A 19,155-nucleotide genomic window follows, 5' to 3' on the forward strand; every position below is an offset into this window, starting at 1 on the left:
GATACCTATGTCTTCTCCTGAAAAACGTTAAATTTTCTTATAGAATACCCTTAGGTTTTGTCAGAAAAGATCGTCATGTATTCTCACAGAAGTCTGTTATACATATTATATTCCAATAAAAGCCCTTAAGGATTTCTAGATTAAGACCATTGTTTTTCTTATAGATTACCATTATGTCTTCCCATAGAAGATTACCACAAAGAGGTCCAACAATCATATATTCATATGGAAGACAAAACTTCCGTATCGTCAGATTCTTTATAATATTTAAATCTTGTCAAAATAGTTCAGTAGCGCACTCATGCATTGCTCCTCGAAAATGCACTAAATGCATCAGAAATGAAAATGATACATGTTTGCTTTTTACTTGCGTTAAAAATGCACAATTGTGACGTTTTGAAATAAATAGCTTCGCATTTGTTAAGTATTGTGGCGTCATGAAACATTATACATACTTCAGACACTTGCAGTCATTTGCCAAGCATCTGACGATACGGAAGTCAACCAATCTTTCGATATTTCACTACTTATCGAAATTGTGTGATATCGAACACCGATAACACAAGCCAAAAATCAGTGTTTACACTTTACCCCGCAAATTAAAACAAAAGCAGGCAAATAAACAAATATCATCAACAAAATTTATAAAAAATGAATTTAATAAAACTAATTGAAGCTGTTAAAAAAGAGCCGAAAATTTATAAAAATTTACAAGCCGACGATGATGAATATCAAACAGAGTGGGAAACTATTGCCAGTAAAGTTGGCGTTACATTAGATGAGGCACAACATCGTTGGAACACGATTCTATTCGAATATATGGAGTATTTAAAAGGGAATGATGATTGCGAATTGGCCAAGTATATGGACTTTCTTCAACCCTATCTATTTCAAATGATGTAAGTTCACTGAGAGAACAGAAGTATGCATATACATATGTGTTTGGTTAATTTTTTTAGTGATGACACCACTATAGACGAGGAAATGCTCCACACAATCCTAAAAGATGAAGATGTTGGGGTTATGGAGCATTCTGAAAATAGTAATGAACATCCTGAGGAAGTTCAAGAAGAAGGAGAATCACAGGAATCATCTGCCAAAGAAACGGCCAGTACAACGCTGGAGAACATAACACAAAAAGGGACACTCATACAAATACCGAGTCCAGAAATACAACAGGAACCTACCGAGGAAAATTATGAAAAGCTAAATGCAAAGGCCCCCTTAAAATTGCTGTCCGATAAGCCTCTGACGCCACAACAGAACCCTATCGAAGAAGTTTATGAAAAGCCAAATCCCCCTATACAATTAGTGCCCGATAAGCCTCTAACACCCCCAGCAGCAATTATTAATAAACCTGCTATGCAAAATGAATCTTCTTCGTTTAGTAATCTAACATCCATAGAATTGATATTCTTAGGTTATGCCAAACAATTACAAAAAATGCCTTTAGCCTTGCAGTTGAAAACAAAGCGTAAAATTGCCGATATTATGGATGAAGCAGAGCTACTAATGATGGAAGGATTATAATGGCGGAGAATTATGTTATCAAAGGTAATGGGTGTACACTTAATTTTATGTAGTATAATTATTTATATACAAAATAAAATGTATAAAAAAATAGGAGTTTATATAAAATAGAACTAATGTATACTTGTTGTTTAGAAAAAATGACCATTTCTAAAACCACATTGTAACAGATGATCTTCTAATACAAATATACCGCAACTTATGATTTGTAGGTCGCTAAAGTGAAACCGTTCAAGAAGCATAAGGAAAAAGTCCATTTTGGGGTCTCCATTTTTAATACGTTTGTGATACATATTGAGTGTCCAAGTTATTCTCGTATTCTTAAAAATATCAAAATTAGCTGAATATCCTAATTGTACGAACTGGACTGTGGGGAATTTTAAGTAAATTACTACATTTTGAATAAATTTTTATCTGTCTGAAAGATGAAAAGGCACGTTGGTGTTATAGATCGATCTATGGCGGTACATTAGTATGTATGTATGACCTTGCCATTAAATTTGTTCTAAATGCAGCGAAGACTTCTACTTTTATTCCTGTGTTGGGGTAGCAGCCCTTGGGCGAGTTGATCCTTGTGTCGCTTCCGGAGCATAGATACAGATGCTGTTAGGGCTAAAAAAATTCGTGTCTACCCTTAAGAAAGATCGTCTACCCTCGAAGAATCGTATCTCGGATCCACAATGTTGTAGAAAACAGTCAAAAACCTCTCAAATCCCTGGCATACTGACAATATAGACATATCATTCGTAGACCGAACACACAAAATGTCATCCCGCACAACATCCCAAATACTTGGGAAGTGGAAGGTGCTGAAAAGTATTAAAGCCGCCAAGATCTCCATAAAAACTTGCCCAGTGACCCCAGAGTCAATGAGCTAACACTGGAATTTAACAGGTTGGTCGGCATGAACGGAACAAGTGGTTAAATCATTTGAAGATTTGCAACATTGGAGCCGGAAAAAACAACATTTTTTTTTTGTTTTTATGATACTCTCTATTTGGGGAGAGGGTAATTTGTAAATTTGCTTCGTGATCCTTGTTTACCTTTTTTATTCCAGAACAATGTGAATAATGTGTACGTATATGTTCAGTTCATCATCACTAGACATCGGATTTTTGCATGTTTTTTATTTCTCATCCGATTGGACTCAAATTTTGGATCTAGGCGTTTTAAGGGTCAATTTTTCGATATTTGGGGTCATATCAAAAATATGCAAAATATATTGCAAAAATATGCAAAAAATATGCCAAAAAATATGCAAAAAATGCAAAAAAAAAATGCAAAATATGCAAAAAAAAAAAATATGCAAAATATGCAAAATATGCAAACAGTTTTTGGGCGAAAATCGTCATAAAAGTCGTAAAATTTACAATTAAAGTTGGAAAAAATCATCAAAAAAACTTTAAAGTGTCCTAAATTATGACTTTTGGCCATTTAACGTCGATTTTTTAGCAGATTATTATGTTATTGATACCTATTACGTCGGCGTGGTGTAGGATATATGGTATTGTAATACTATTTTTTATTGTTATTGGTATTGTAATACTATTTTTTATTGTTAAACTTTGCAAAAATATAAAATTGTTTAAAATATCAATCATTTTATGTAAATTCAATATATTCTTTGTCCTTACTTGTAGCTTTATGCTGGTTTATCTCAAAGGGAAGAATCGATGTCGGATTTTTTTAGGCGGGGGTGCCGCTTAAACTGTTTGCTTAGATTAGATTTTAGATAGATTTAAGATTAAGAGTGCCAATTGAGCACCATTGGAATAAGTTAACACGTGCTACTGGAGCCTCGGAGATATGAAAATCTCGTCTCTCTCGGCGACCCATATCTGTGGAACGGTTAAAGCTATTTGCCCGTATTATGCAATAAATTAAAGGCAATTCTGTTTATTTTATATTCAAAATGCGTAAAATGCGTATATGAACGTTAGTCGTATCATTTTATCTACAGTAGAAGGACCCCAACAAATATAAGATCTTTAGAAGCGTTATCCGTTTATTCCGGAGAATAAACAGTGAAAAATACTCGCAACAACTTCAAGGAAGATACCCCAAAACAAGGCTATTTGCGTTCAAAACAGTGCAGAAAGAACGGGTTGCTGTTCTGGTATCATCTGGTATGGGGGTAAAGAACAACTCCTGGGCGTTCCTGAAACTGACAGTAGCTCAGGGGAGAAACAAGACTTGGCAGCGTACGAATGCCTAAAATAATGGGGTCTTACCAGCTTGAGCATATGTTAAGTCGAGAGCTTCTGCACCTGCGTACAGACTTACACTGTGCAACATTTTTAAGGCGATCTTGTGCAAAAAATTCGAACTGAGGATTTTTTGAAAGTACAGACCCAAACGACAAGAAACCCTAGTTGGGTTTTGTTTTGCCAGATCCAGCTAGGATTTTATGGCCCATCTAAACATGGTTAAATATTGAGTTTTTAAAGAAATTCGGGGCTATATCTCTGAAACCAATGCGAATCTTCATCTGACCTCTTAAGCAAATTTGTAGATAAGGACAAGAATAAAATATTTAGAGAAATAATGAACTCTAAAAACAACATTTATTGCCTCAAATTTCAAAAATTCCACAATTTTTATACATTTTGCACCGTATCTCCAAAACCGTTAATTTTTTCTAATATTTTCTTTTGGAAAAATATTCCATGGAATGTAATACACAACTCTTCAGAATATGTCATTGTTGTAAAATGACGCTATGCCGTTGTTTTCAGTACATTTGTCAATGACGATTTAATAAAAATGTCAATAATGTAGTGAAATCCGAAATGCGAGAATAAACTGTTGGTGTGAACTGTGTTTGAAATACGTGTAGTAAAAGATATAATGCAAAATACCATTGAAACAACATGAAGTTAGCATTTTAGAGTTTCAGAATGTTTTAAAGAATTGTTGAGAACTTTTTTTGGAAGATTTTTGCAAAAGGTTAATTGGTTCAACTCCCCATAGTTTAGCCGATACTGACCAAAATTTCCGCAATTATGTAAAATTTTATATATTTTATAGATTTTGACGCCCTAGATGGAGTTTTTCTTATGTGGTTTTTTTAAAAGATAAGTTCTACTAGTTTAGAGCTACAATATTGCTAAAGTCAGCAAGGCCAAATTCCTATTCGTTTCTGAGATAAAGGCCTGATAAATGAAAAGAAGTGTAGATTTAGCCCGGTTTAGATGAGGCCATAAAATCCGAACTGGATCTGACAGGACAAAACCCTACTAAGGTTTTTGTAGTCTAAATATGTACGTTCAAAAAATGCATACTAGAAGTTGTTTGCATTTTCAGTTTTGCATAGTGTTATAAGAAGTATTGTTGAGAGGGATGTTTGACTGCAAGTTTGGCAGCACATCCGGACATCAAACAAACATATTCACGCGATTTCTATAAGAATAGTCTTTTGTTTATTTATTTTGTATCAAACGACTACAACTGAGTGTTATAAATGAGAGTATGGGTTATTGATTTACAAAACGTATAATGAACAAGATAATGTTTGTATAGATATAATATAGGATGTATTGGGTAGTATAGGTTGAATAGGATTAGAGACAATAGAATGAGTTTAATACAAAAAATAGTGAAAACGAAATTCAGAAATAATTATTAGGTCCAAAATAAGACCTAAATCGCATTGAAGATTTATTGAAATACGAAACAAATATGAGATAAAGGAAATAACAAAATGATAAATCATCTGTGGTATCTTAGTCCTGAACTTGTTGGCCTGATCTGATAGTTCAAACCACCGTAAAGAGCCAAATGCGACAAAACAAGCAAGCAGATGAAGATGGATAAAACCAGACTAACAAAGGAACAACTGCCGAAATTTCCAGAAAAAGTCTACCAGGCGTGATTACAGGGTACACTTACTTGTTGTTCAAGAGATTAAACATTAACTCCGAATTTCTTGAAAAAGATCCTGCAACTTGACCGCAGAACATCAATTACCAGGAAGGGTAAAGGATGTTAAACAACTTTTTTAACTATTTTTTATTTTTAACTTTTCAGCATTAAATTTTTTTGACCACTGAGAACCTCATAACAAAATTATGGCCAATTTAGGCCGAAAATGTAGATAAAAACTTTAAAATACCTGAAATCGTGTTGTACCGTTATATAGGGGCTATACCAAAACCTTGACCTGAGCCCAACATTTTTTGTGACGAAGTTTCTGTACCTTTGGGAACCCCAAATGCAAAGTTATAGCCAATTCGGTCTAAAATTAAAACAGAATCCTTAAAATACTTTAAATCTGGTGGTACCGCTATATGGGGGCTCTAAGAAAAAATGGATCCATATTGGCTTTCCAAGTCTGAAAAGTGTGCAAAGTTTTAGTTCGATTGGTCAACTACAACTGTGTGGAAAATAAGTTACTAAACAGACTCCAAAACAAGTTAAAACACTGTAATAAGGGTTTTTTCACAATAGACTCCATTTTCAACCTAAGGCGTTTTCAGGACATTAGCTTTATTATCTTGAATTCAGTACTACTTACGTATTTTGTTTTTCGGCAAGAAATATTAACCCCCAGTTTTTGTAAAAACTTTTATTCTTCTCACACGAATTGTCAAATTTTGTAGATCGATTTACTCGCTTTAGCGCAAATGTAGAGCGCTGATTTTTAAATGAGGAATCCTTAACGATATATGGAACGGGTATACGAAAAATTAGATGTGTATGTCATCTGGGGGCTGAGCTATGAATGCTTAAATTATTACGAATATAGACGAACGAACAAAAATAAGTTACAAAAACTGGGGGTAAGAATAGTATGGTATTTAATAGCTTTAACCGTTTCATAGATATGGGTCGCTGAAGTCGTCAAATAGCCAAAAAATCGAGATTTTCATAATTACGAGGCCCCAGTGGCATGTGTTAACATATTCCAATGGTGCTCAAACTTTAACAATCAGGTATGTGATGAAAACCGAATCGACTCGATTTGCAGAATCGAATTGGTATATAATCGGACTGTCTTTGATGATATATATAGTTTTGCTTCGCAAACGCCCCTTATTTGAATAATATTTTTAAAATTCATTTTCAATTTCATTAGAATATTCACCAAAATTGGAGATATACGATTTCGATTTATGACAAAACGAGTCGAATCGTTTTCCATCACATACCTGAATCTTAAAATCTAACCAAACTAAACGCTTTAGGGGAGTACCGCACAAAAAATCGGACATCGATGTTTTCTCTTTGAGTTAAAACCAGACTAATGCAACAAATTACGACAAAGAAAATATTGAATTTTACATAAGATATTTGCCAATTTAACAAATTTTATATTTTTAATAGGTTAATAATAAAAAATGGTATTACAATATACATATAACCATATTTTTAAATCCATACTGTGTTAAGGGGTCTCAATAGCATAATATTCTGCTAAAAAAGCGACTTTAAACGGCCAATAATCTTAATTTAGGACACTTTGAAGTTGCTTTGATGATTTTTTCCAACATTAATTGTCAATTTTACGACTTTTATGACGATTTTCGGCCAAAAACTGTTTGCATATTTTGCATATTTTTTGCATATTCTGCATATTTTTTGCATATTTGGCATATTTTTTGCATATTTTTTGCATATTTTGTGCATATGCAAAATATGCAAAATAAATACAATATATGACCCTCCCATTGAATTTAGATTTCTTTGAAACGAATTTTGGTCCAATCAGAATCTTCGTATCTTTATTATTAAAAAATATGCAAATATGCAAAATCCGATGTCTAATCATCACTAACTTTCATTATTGGATGTAGCATTTATACGAAAGTTATTTAGAAAATGCAAATGTGAATTATACATTTTAGCTTTATTTTTTCGACAAGCACAAATACTTTGTTGAAGGTAAATGTTCTTGTGTTCAAAGTGGTTGATCTCTGGATGACTTTTTAACCAATTTAAAGTTAGTTGAAAAGTAGTGCAGAAATGGACAAATGTCGACTTTTTTCTATGTTCAAAGTGCGGCTTTAGCCAAATTTTCCAACGGTAATTATGTATTTAAGATAATAATGAATAAAATCCGTCCAAAAAATTATAAATATAAGCCAGCTTTCTGATATAACCCCCATCAAAATTTCAACAAATGTTGTAGAGTTGTGCCAAAGGAACTATATGGAACTATCTCGTTCACTTCGCAGTTCCAATGGCCACCTTTTTTCTTTGAACAAACTGCGTATACTTAGGGGTAGTTTACACTATATGTAAATGACATATGACATGAAATTTTCCATCGTTATGTATTCGCTAATATGTGTAATATTGGAGATTTTCCTTACGCCATTTATCTGTGCGTCCACAGCAGCAAAAATGTAAAAAAACTACGTCTCCACATTGCCTCCGTGGGTAAATATGGAATGTTTTTACTTCGTGTCATATGACATTGATAGATAGTGTAAACTACCTCTTACTATCACACGTTATATTTAATAATGTTACTCATACGTTTTGGAACTAGTACCAGGAACTAGGAACTAGATGACCCAACTCTAAAATGTTGAAGCGAACAAAATGAAGAACTCTTTGTCTTCAGAATAGGAAGATATTTTGGTCTTCCACGAAAAAGTCCTTGTGGCAACACACAACAGGAAAATTACAGATTGTCAAGTGCCTTTCACCCAAACAGAGAGGCAATTGACATTGTGTTCACAAAAAACCGTTAAATTTACAAATTAAAGAGAATGGAGGTAGTGTAACGCATGCATTCTCTTTATAGCCATATGATTATATGCATTCACATGACACACACACCCATCTCTAATGGAATGATGAGGACAAGGGAAAAGGAGGCAAGAGCTTCGTAATAGTTGTATGCCTTTTGTAATGCATCTATGGCAGGCAACAAGCAAAACCTCCTTTGCAATCAACATCATTGTTAGTTAGAATGTGAAAGTGAAAGGAAGCTTTAGGCCAATTGTAAAGCTTTGGTAGAACCAAAAAGTTATATTAATAATTTGTTAAGTTTTTGGCTTTAAGAAGAAAAATTATAAACAGTTTTTAAAAAGTATTAATTTAAAATTATTTTAAACATTTTAAACAAAAGGAACTTAAATTGTAAAGCAGACCAATCAACGAAACTACCAACAACCACCTGACCTAACCTTGGCCTATGCAAAGTAGAAATCTACAGAGAGAGGGAGGAACATTAAAACGCATACGGAAAACTACAATTACATTAGACCACAATAACCTTGAATTTTTTGCTGCCAATTGTAAAAAACCCCAAAGAACAAATCACATTGTAAACTAAAGAACATAAAAGGAGGAAATTGAAACACAATGACTGAAGAAACAAATTGTTTACGACCAGCAACTGGTGGTGTTCCCGCTGTTCCCAGTGCAGGTGGTGAATATGTTTGGACTCATCGTGAACCCTTGATGCATTTACAAAAATATACACCATTCTTTCGTCTAATTGATTTTGTGGAAAAGACTCGCACCAAACGTTTCTACGAACCTGCTGAACGTTTCGAAATACTTATGTCCGCCTGTATTCTGCGCCACCCAGCACCATTTTGTCAAAATCGTCGTTTCCCCGAGGACTATTGGGCCAATTTATCTGTAGGACCTGTCGCCGAGGCATTTGATCGTCTCATTGCATCATTGGATATACCCAGTCCCCAGCTACTTTCACAAATGAATGCCCAAGATTGGGATATATGGAAGAAAAAATTCGATAATGCCATGTCGGATATAAGGCGTCTATCCTATTGTACAGATTTAGATAAATTAGCTGATATTGGGATCTATAACCGTACAACCTTTGAGCAGCGTTTCAATATGCAGTGGCGTGAGTAGGATAGGGCGGTTACCAAGCAGGGCGGGTGAAGGGCAAGGAGAATTATTGAATATTATTTCTGTTGTTGTCCGATATGTGGGTCAAGTTTAAGAGATGACAGTGATATAGTTGTAGATATTAAGAGTATGTTTATAATGGACTAAGAAGAACAAAAAAAAAAGAGAAGCGAAATGTGATGTGATGAATGAGTAGAGTATGTAAAAAACGGAAGTGTAAAATAATGTGCAACATAAATGTAAAAAAAAAACATATTGACAGTGTAAAAGTGTAGCGAATGTGTGTGTGTGATTGGCTCAACCGTCTGTAAGGTCATTAGTTTAATTGACAATTGTTGTTGTTTTTTTAAGTTCTTTATTCCGTGTATAGAATTATTGGGGGCATTGGCTTTTAAATATTTATGTTGACAACACAAGTTTAGAGAGGAGATGCAAGTTTTTGAAAGTGAAAAGAGGGGAGGAATTGGGATTTCTAAATATCATTAGGCGAAGTGTTATTGGTCTGTTAGAGGAAAGCTGTACTAGAGGGCCTTCCCGTTATCTATTAGAAGACCTTATTGTCTTCTATTGGAATAACTTTTCTGTTGGAAGACCTTTTTGTTTACTACAAAAAGACTTTCTCGCCTTCAATTAGAAGACTTTCTAGTCTTCTATCAGAAAATATTGTAATCTTCTATTAGAAGACCCTTTCGTCCGCTATTAGTAGACCTTCTTATTTTCTATTAGAAGAACTTCTCCTCTTTTATTAGAAGACCTTGTATTAGAAAACCTTTTCTTTTTATATTAGAATACCTTCTCGTCCTATATTAAAAGACCTGGTCTTCTATAAGAAACCCTTTTCCTCTTTCGTTAGAAGACCTACTCGTTTTATATTAGAAGACCTTCTGGCCTTTGATAAGAAAACCCTCTCGACTTATATTAGAAGACATCGTTTTAGATTAGATCATACCGCCTCCTATTAGAAGACCTTATAGTTTTCTATTAGAGGGTTATCTTATATTAGAAGACCTTCTCGTCTTGTATTATAGAAGGTCTTCTCGTCTTCTATTAGAAGACATTCTTGTCCTATATTATAAGACCTTCTAGTCTCATATTAGAAGACTTTCTCGTTTTCTTTTAGAAGAAATTTTCCTCCTCTATTAGAAATCCTTCTCGTAATATATTGGAAGACCTTCTGGTACTCTACAAGACACCCTCTCGTCTTCGATAGGAGACCTTCTTCTCTTCTATTAGAAGATGCTGTCATTTTCTTTTAGAACATCCTGTCGTCTTCTATTAGACGACACTTTCGCTATCTATTAGAAGACCTTCTTGACTTATATTAGAAAATGTTCTTGTCTTATATTTGAAAACCTCCACGTCTTATATTACAAGACCTTCTCGTCTTATATTAGAAAACCTTATCTTCTTCTATTGGAAGATTTTCTCGTCGTCTATTAGAAGACCTTTTCGTCTTATATTAGAAAACCTTATCTTCTATTGAAAAACTTTCTCGACTTCTATTAGAAGACTTTCTCGTCTTTTAAAGGAAGAACTTCTCGTCTTCAATTAGAAGACATTTTCGCCTTATATTAGAAGACCTTCTCGTCTCCTATTATAAGAGCTTCTCAATTAGAATATATTCTAAACATAAATATGAAATTCGAAATAAATTATTAATTTATGCACTTTGTGTTTAAGCTACCAAATATATTGCCATATTTATAAGTATTAAACAACGTAAGACGAATCATAAGTCATTAGATAAAATATTAAACAAAAAATTAGACACAAAAAAAAAAAATTATGATAATTACAACAAATGAATATATTAGTAAATTAGTAACAAAAGCATAGACAAACTAAAATTTAACGGTGCTACAAGCAACAAAAACTAGCCCCTAACAGATTACAAACAACATTAAGAAATAAATAAAAAATTATTGCAACAAAAAAGGATGAAGTTATAAACAAGAATTTGAGAAATTTTCCAAATCATATCAACAATTATATGGAAACATGAATATTTTTGTTCTTAGAAAACTATTTCTTATCGATTATTGGAGCTCCACAGCCTTATTCCCTCAACTACGTATATGTTTATAGATCACCAGAAATTTCCAAATCACATATTTAATGTATATGTTTATGTAGCACTGTACTTATGTATATACTTATATACTAAACACACACTTTGCATGTTACTAAATACTATTACTAATACTGTCTCAACAACTATGGCTGCAAAACAATGGGTCCAAATAATTTTGATTTTGGACGCATTTAAAAGGAATGATGATTTGGTTTTGTTAAAACTAAAAAAAGAAACGTTAATGAAAATGTTTAGCTTTACATTTATTAAATAATTACAAAAAAAGTAAATAAAATTATTGCCAAAGAAATATAATAATAAGTAAATAAATTATACATACATAAATATATATATGTACAAGTGAAAAAATAATTGCGGTTTTAAATGGGGAAAATTGTTTCTCATGTGGGAATTTCCAAAATTTTGGTTTTTTATAGAAGATTATGAAAATTACAGATACTAATTAGGCTTGTTTTTTTCTACCTTTATAAAATTGAAAAAATTAACAATTGGGACAAATCGTTTGCGTTCCATATGACGAGTTTAGTACGTATGTCTTGCTTATATGGCCGATAATGACAACTGAACGATAACTAAATATTGCAATGAATTTTTCTCCCAAATACATCAAGTATTGATTAATCTCCAATAACTATCCAGGCTTCAGATCCAAGCTTCGGATGATGCTACTTATTATATATGGATATTATTACTCTATTAATTTCAAAACGAATGTTGTTTGTTTTTTTTATGCAGATCCATGATTTGCTCTTAACCTCTTTGATTTCGCTGCTGTATCCGTGGACACGAATACGGATTTTCATCTTGTTAGTTTAAGATTCTTTTTGGCAACAAGCTCTTGCCTTGTCCACTTTGGAGGTGACGAAGATGGTTTTGTTGTCATTGTTAAGCTCAGCAACCATATTTTTGTAGGGCTAGAATAAGATCAACAGTTTCCCCTTGGCAGTAATGCAGATTGATCTGCATGATGCAATGTGGTTCCTGCCTACGATCTACTACTGCCGCGATACAAGACGCATTCAAATCTAACCTAGTCCAGACAGCAGTTTGACCTCACACGTCATTAGGAGTGTCTATTGAACCTTCTTTTCCAGTAGTGCATATTAAACTCCTGATGATAAGACCCCCTTCTCCGGACTGTGGCTGGTCAGGAGATTTGGTTTATGCCTACTGAGTACTGTTAGTATGCGTGCATGGATTCGTGACAATAATGGGTGACTTCCATATCGTTAGTTGCTTTGTGTTTTGTAAACTTGGTTAAAATATTTCATACATTGTACACAACAATGCACATGCGAATGCATCAGAAAAGTAAGTGATACTTGTTTGCTTTTTACCTCGTTAAAAGTACCTGTTGTTAAGTACATCGACGATAAGAAACAGAATACATTGTATATTATTTGTCATTTGCAAAGCAATATACAATACGGAAGTCTGTTATGTAACTATGTCGGGAGTGTAAAGGGGGAATGAGGCATACCAAGATGTCGCTGGTATACACTTGCCATTGAAGAAATTCGGCCTAGCTCAGTGGCCACTCCTGACTAGCCATAAACAAAATTGATTCATTATTAATTCACAATCACAAACAGGATGCTTTATTTAAAGAAGAAAAATGATATGATGTTGCTGTTGTTGATATGGGTACCCAAGGTGTTTGTTGGGATACCATGCCCTCCCAATGGATTTTCTACAAAATCCCCAATGAGTCTCATCGATGATGATGACTCCCAAAAATCAACCACCGGCTGCCTTATTACCCCCTACATTACCTTATACAAGTAACTAGCACATAATGACTAATGGTCAACACTATTCAGATTCAGAATTCATTAATTTATTCATAGCACATTCGAAGTATAAGATAGGGTGGTTCGATAAGGTATGGTTTCGGAAATCGAATTACAATTATTACTTCCAAAATGGAAGCCAATTCATTTAAGAAATCATATAAATATACGTTGTATAGAAATATATCAATGTTCATACAGGTATACGGCTAAGAATATAGATAGCTATACTCAAAAGATGTATATCCCACATATAATAGTGCTAAATCACACTTCGATTATAACTATCAAAAGTCCTATTCTATCGAGCTCAATTGATTAGGATCATATTCATTCCTTAAAAGAATGATTTAAAATTTTGAAAAGGTTAATAAAAAACATGGGATACACATTAACAATGCGTTGCGCTGCTAATTTCAGATAAATTATTTCAATTTGCAAAAGGTTTAAGTACAAGGAATTGACTTTAGTTCAATTATTTTTATATAAAGAAATTTCAAGATAATTTATAATTGACTTTAAAGATCATACAAAGTTAAAATATTTGTATAAATAAATTACACAAAAAAAATTTATAATAATTACACAAAATGTACACAAAACTGGACAAATCACGTGCAGCAACCCTCAACTAAATTGTGTTGTAAACGTGTGTATAATTACTGGGTCGGAATACCAAAAATAATATGGATTTAAATTCCAGATAATTTCGTAGAAAAAAAAATCAAATCTGTTTGTCTTTAGGTCCTCGGCGTTCTTAAAATGTATTTGTTAAAATTACACTTCAAAATTATGGTAAATGAATTCAAAGAATAACTTTGATATTATTGTGCCGAAATAAAGGCTTTATTTTGGGGTTATAGACGTCTGGTCTCACCTAAGGTTTCTACAATAATTAATTTATCATTAACGCGCCATTATTCATGAACCCATTTCATTCGGGACAAACAAAAATTGATGCGAAAATATTTCTATGAATTTAAATCCGCAAAACATTTCATATATTTTTCCTCTTTTTTTTATGGTTTGCAAAAATGGGCAAAAATGTCCTGAATAAATTCTTATTCCGAAGGATCACAAGTAAGGAATATGATGACTGTACAAGTTTCGTTGGGTACCGTTACGGCACGTGATGTTGACCCGTTACAAAATCCACTACTTGTATATAGGGATACACACATGTACATATATAATATTATATACCCTTATGTATATAGGAAATACATAAGGTTATATAAAAAAATAACAAATTAGTTCGGCTGACCGTCGAATGATTGAAGACAAAATTTAGATTTCACATTTCCCTGCCTGTGGCAGAAAAATATGCAATGCTAAAAAAAACAACACGATGTTCAGGATACACACATATTCAGACTCTTCACTTTTGTACTTATCTGTACTATCCTGGCCGGCTACTTGTCGTGTTATAGCCCAAGTTGTTGTAGTTGTAGGCCAAAATTGCTGGTAACTGTTGTTCTTGATCTAAAAGCAGGCTAAAGTTGAGTTGGTATTGCCCCACAGGAATGATGAGGACTGACAATGATTTTAGCTTCTGAACTGCACAAAGATTCGATAGGCAAGGCTAAGGTGTCACACAAAAATGTAATGATTTCCGGAAAATTTTAGGCAATGACGGTGGCTACGGCTGTTGTCCAATATTTGAGAGGGAATGTATGTGTGGGCAGGTGTTATGGCCGGGCGAAAAAAATTTCCCCAATAAATTCGTTTTGTGAACACGGGTGGCTTTTACAAAGAGAAAAGCCTTAAATCGGTGTTGAAATTATTTGCACTGCACTCTTGCCTAAGGTGGTGGAATTTGGCGGGGAGTGCTGTACCGAATTGTTAATGCCAACCGCTATGTGCCTTTGGTCAACCTGTTGGGTAAACGCAAAAAAAATTGCACACGCCAATGTTAGTATGCCGGTTTGGCAAAACTAAAAATTCCACACTAAACTCACCCTTTTATTGTTGGTTTTTAATTCCGCATTTATTTTAATGTTCCGTACGGAAAGTATTTAATAATTATTCCCGAAGATTAGAATTATGATATTCTCGAACGGGAGCTATTCAAAATGGCGGATTTGTACAGCAAATTCTTAATTTGCAAATTTTTCCTTATTGGACGACTGGCCGGTTTGCGGGTAAAATTGAAATGAATGCATTCGTATTCGGCGTTCTTGTCATGCCCGAAGTTTGACATTTCTATTTACAGTGATGCCACATTGTCAAGAAAAAGGAACGAAAATGTGTGAAGGGGAACACACGATAAGTTTGTGTGGTGTTGCACACAATCACGACGTCGTATACGCAGCGGCTTACGCCGTTGTTATACAAGGTTAACATAACAAACCCGAACACGTTGGCATAGGCCTGCCGAAGCCATACTGATTCGGGAAGTTAACCGAGGTATGCTTAGGGTGGGGAAGAACCGCGACCCTGAGATTAAGAGAACAGAAAAGTCATCAAAGAAAACGAAAGCCGGGCAAATTATTTTGTTGGCACCATGTGCTGTAAATCTTTTGCGTGGTAAACGCCTATTTTCCTTCCCTGAAGGTCTTCAATTTCATACAAGGAATTTCCAATCTGTCTGGCAACTCTGCACTTTACAAACTTTTGACATAACTTTGAGTTAAGATGGCGCGAAGCGTCACTTAAAACAAAATTGCGCCTAAGTATTTCCTGCCCCGGTTTGAAACTGACGTCACGAGTCCTAGTGTTATACCGAGCCGCAGATTTTTCAAAAGAATCGTGGATATTCGTTTTAATCTTTTCGCGGACTAAATTCAAAATATCGTGTTTCGGAACTACCTCAACTAAACCATCTTCCAAAACTCCTAGTTTGTGTGCTAAATCATAAGTGCTCGCGTGTGTAACCATGTGGGTGCCGAATAATGCGAAATACGGTGAACAACCAATTGTAGTGTGAAAAGTGGACCTCAAAGAACATTCTATGGATGATATATTTCGGTCCCAATCGCGTTGATCTTCCGAAACATAAGTTCGGATCGCCGCGATTATAGTCCTATTTACGCGTTCCGATGCATTCGCCTGCGGCGAATACACGGCATTTCTAATCGGTCGGCATCCATATTTATTTAAAAATGAAGAAAATTCTGAGGAAGTGAATTGCTTTCCGTTATCGGAATGAACAATCTGTGGCACGCCGTATTTGTGAAATACCTCGGATTCTAAGAATTTGATAACGTTTTTCGAGTTCGCCTTGGCTAGTGGTTTCAATAAGACAAATTTTGTCAAGTGGTCTAACACAATAAAGATATACGTGTTTCCCAACCTTGACCTCGGAAAAGGTCCAATAAAATCTATAAAAATCTTTTGGAAAGGCCTATCGGTAACGGTTTCGGTTCCCATCTTGGGTCTTAAAATGTGATTTGGGGCTTTGGATTGTTTACAAACAATGCAGTGGTTAATAAATTTTCGAACTTGTTGGGCCATCTTAGGCCAATAAAAATATTGTCGCAAAGCCGCTATCGTTTTCCCAATGCCGCAATGGCTTTTTACCGAAGAAACATGAGCATTTTCAATAAGAGACTGGGTTAAACCAGGGGGAATCCACAGTTTCCAAATGAAATTCTCATGCACAGGCGTGCCATCGGATGGTAAAGTTTTTTTATAAACGAAAGAATCAGATATCTTTAAGTCAAGCAGGCTATCATGGTTCTCTGACACCATTTTGATCAACTGCAAATATTCTTCGCTCTTAAATTCTGGCGACTCCAAATCAATAAGAGGGTTTTCATCTACAAACATGTTAACCTCATCCAGATGTAAGCGCGAAAGGGTGTCGGCAACAACATTTTGCGAGCCTTTGCGGTGCTGTATGTCGAAGTTGAAGGCTTGGAGCTTCAAACTCCACCTTGCCAACCGACCACTGAGGTCTTTTTGCCCCATCAGCCATTTCAGTGCGCTATGGTCCGTTACCACTGTGAAGGGCATAAGTTCAATGAACGGTCTGAACTTCTTCACAGCACTGATAACGGCCAAGCACTCACGCTCAGTGACGCTGTAATTCCGTTCAGCCTTCGACAACTGAGCGGAATGAAAGGCGATGGGACGCTCCAACCCCTCAGCGTCTAGTTGGTATAATACAGCACCAATGCCTACGTTGGAGGCGTCGCATTGCACATAAAACCGCTTATCAAACACTGGATGATTAAGAACAGGAGTTGTAGTGAGTGCCAGTTTCAATTTCTTGAAAGCCTCAATAGCTTCTTCTCCAAAAGAAAATGATTTGCCTTTCTTCAAGGTATTAGTAATAGGAACAGAGATCTCAGAATAATCACGAATGAATCGTCTGAACCATGATGCCATGCCTAAGAATCTTCGAACTTCTCGAGTATTCCTTGGTATTGGTATATCTGTTATTGAGTTTATTTTGGAAGGATCTGGTTTTAACTTCCCTTCACCGATGATGTATCCAAGATACCTTAGCTCACGACGACAGAACTTTGACTTTTTCAGATTTATGGTCAGGTTCGCTCTGGACAGCATCTCTCCCACCTTGCGAAGCAGACTGACGTGTGTCTCAAAGTCTGGAGACACCACAAGGAGGTCGTCGAGATACACGAAGACTTTATTCTTCAGGTCCGGTGAGATCACCTTATCCATTAACCGACATAACCGTTGGGCTGCGTTGCACAACCCAAACGGCATGACGGTAAACTGATAATGCGGTCTCCCCGGCACTGTGAATGCGGTCTTCGGTCGACTGTCAACTGCCAGAGGAACCTGCCAGAAAGCGTCCTTTAAGTCAGTACTTGAAATAAAGTACGTATCTTGTAATCGTCCTAAAAGAGCATCAATGAATGGTAACGGATACGCATCCTTAATGGTAACATCATTTAGTTTACGTGCGTCTAAGCAAAGTCTATTTTTCTCCCCTCTTCGTACGAGCGTGACCGGCGAATTCCATGGGGAGGTACTGGGTTCAATAACTCCTAAGCTTAGCATGCGATCAAGTTCCTGGTAGATCAAAGACTCGACAGCTGGTGACACTGGGTAGTGACGTTGTTTGATCGGAGTCGCATCGCCGGTGTCGATAACGTGCTCCTCCAAATCTGTCTTGCCAAGACCATATTTTTCAAAGTCTTTGAAACTTTGTTTTGCTTCTTCAAGCAATGTCAACTGATCTGGCGATAAAACGTGCATGTCGGAATCTTGAACTTGGGAACTGATCTCTAAACTGCTTATTAGCTTCGGAGCTACCTTGAATTGTTTCCAGAAATCTACACCACAGTACATGGAATTCTCTAGACCTGGGATCAGATAGATCTCCATGGTCTTCGTCTGCCCATCGTACGAAAGCTCAGCGTTGACTTTGCCAGCACATGAAACTCGATGTCCATTAGCCGTACCAACGCTACACTTATATACGGGAATAATATTCAGATTCAATTTTTCAACCAATAACAAACAATCTTTACCTAAACAGGTGACAGTGGCTCCACTGTCGAAAAGAGCTAACACAGATATACCATTAACAAGGACCTCTCGAAAAGGTCGCGGATCGTCGGACTTCATATTGCAAAAAGTGGTGGAAGATAACGATAATCTCTTCTGACATCTAAGTTTATATCTCTCACGAGCTTTCAAAATTCTTTTGGAAACGAAAATTTCAGGTTTTGTCGAAATTTCCGAGTTAAAAATGCGCTCGCGGGCCTTCCTGTAGTTCGCCATGCGTACATGGAAGGGTAGGGTCAAATCAGGTTTCGTTTTGGCTAAGTTATTGGAAAGTCTGGGTAATATTCTACACGGATCAGAAAAGATTGGGTCTATAGAAGTGGAAACATCGGATGAGCTTAGTCAGTCCACAGTCTGAGTAGCTGTGGATTCGGACTTAGAGGCATTAGAAGGACGACTAATTTGTTTGCAATTATTGCATTGTGGAGTGGTAACCCC

At 35.4% G+C, this 19,155-nt stretch overlaps 2 protein-coding genes across 3 annotated transcripts; both read left to right on the forward strand.

Moving 5' to 3' along the window:
* The first annotated feature begins 548 nt into the window (after positions 1 to 548).
* Positions 549 to 11,230, forward strand: LOC141397738 (uncharacterized). 2 transcript variants are annotated; one of them, XM_073974393.1, is made up of 3 exons: positions 549 to 899; positions 960 to 1,554; positions 8,606 to 11,230. In XM_073974393.1, the coding sequence occupies exons 1-2, from the start codon at positions 652 to 654 to the stop codon at positions 1,528 to 1,530; spliced, it is 819 nt and encodes a 272-aa protein (XP_073830494.1). In that variant the 5' UTR covers positions 549 to 651; the 3' UTR covers positions 1,531 to 1,554; positions 8,606 to 11,230. The 2 variants fall into 2 exon arrangements, with proteins under 2 accessions (XP_073830494.1, XP_073830495.1); XM_073974394.1 differs by lacking the exon at positions 8,606 to 11,230 and adding an exon at positions 1,743 to 2,808 and having other exon boundaries at positions 574 to 899.
* LOC141397739 (uncharacterized) lies at positions 8,842 to 11,738 on the forward strand. Its single transcript, XM_073974395.1, has one exon. It carries the CDS (start codon positions 8,842 to 8,844, stop codon positions 9,358 to 9,360), a length of 519 nt encoding a protein of 172 aa, XP_073830496.1. The 3' UTR covers positions 9,361 to 11,738.
* The last annotated feature ends 7,417 nt before the right edge of the window (positions 11,739 to 19,155 follow it).

This window comes from Musca autumnalis, unplaced genomic scaffold (genome assembly GCF_047663935.1).
Source record: "Musca autumnalis isolate F117 unplaced genomic scaffold, ASM4766393v1 scaffold_3, whole genome shotgun sequence".
In the NCBI taxonomy this organism is placed as follows: domain Eukaryota; kingdom Metazoa; phylum Arthropoda; class Insecta; order Diptera; family Muscidae; genus Musca; species Musca autumnalis.

What these genes read in the sequence shown, in the direction of transcription:
- LOC141397738 (XM_073974393.1), top strand. Translation starts at nt 652, where the DNA reads ATGAATTTAATAAAACTAATTGAAGCTGTTAAAAAAGAGCCGAAAATT. An exon ending in CCCTATCTATTTCAAATGAT is followed by an intron (nt 900 to 959) that starts GTAAGTTCACTG and finishes TAATTTTTTTAG; the next exon opens with TGATGACACCACTATAGACG.
- LOC141397739 (XM_073974395.1), top strand. Translation starts at nt 8,842, where the DNA reads ATGACTGAAGAAACAAATTGTTTACGACCAGCAACTGGTGGTGTTCCC.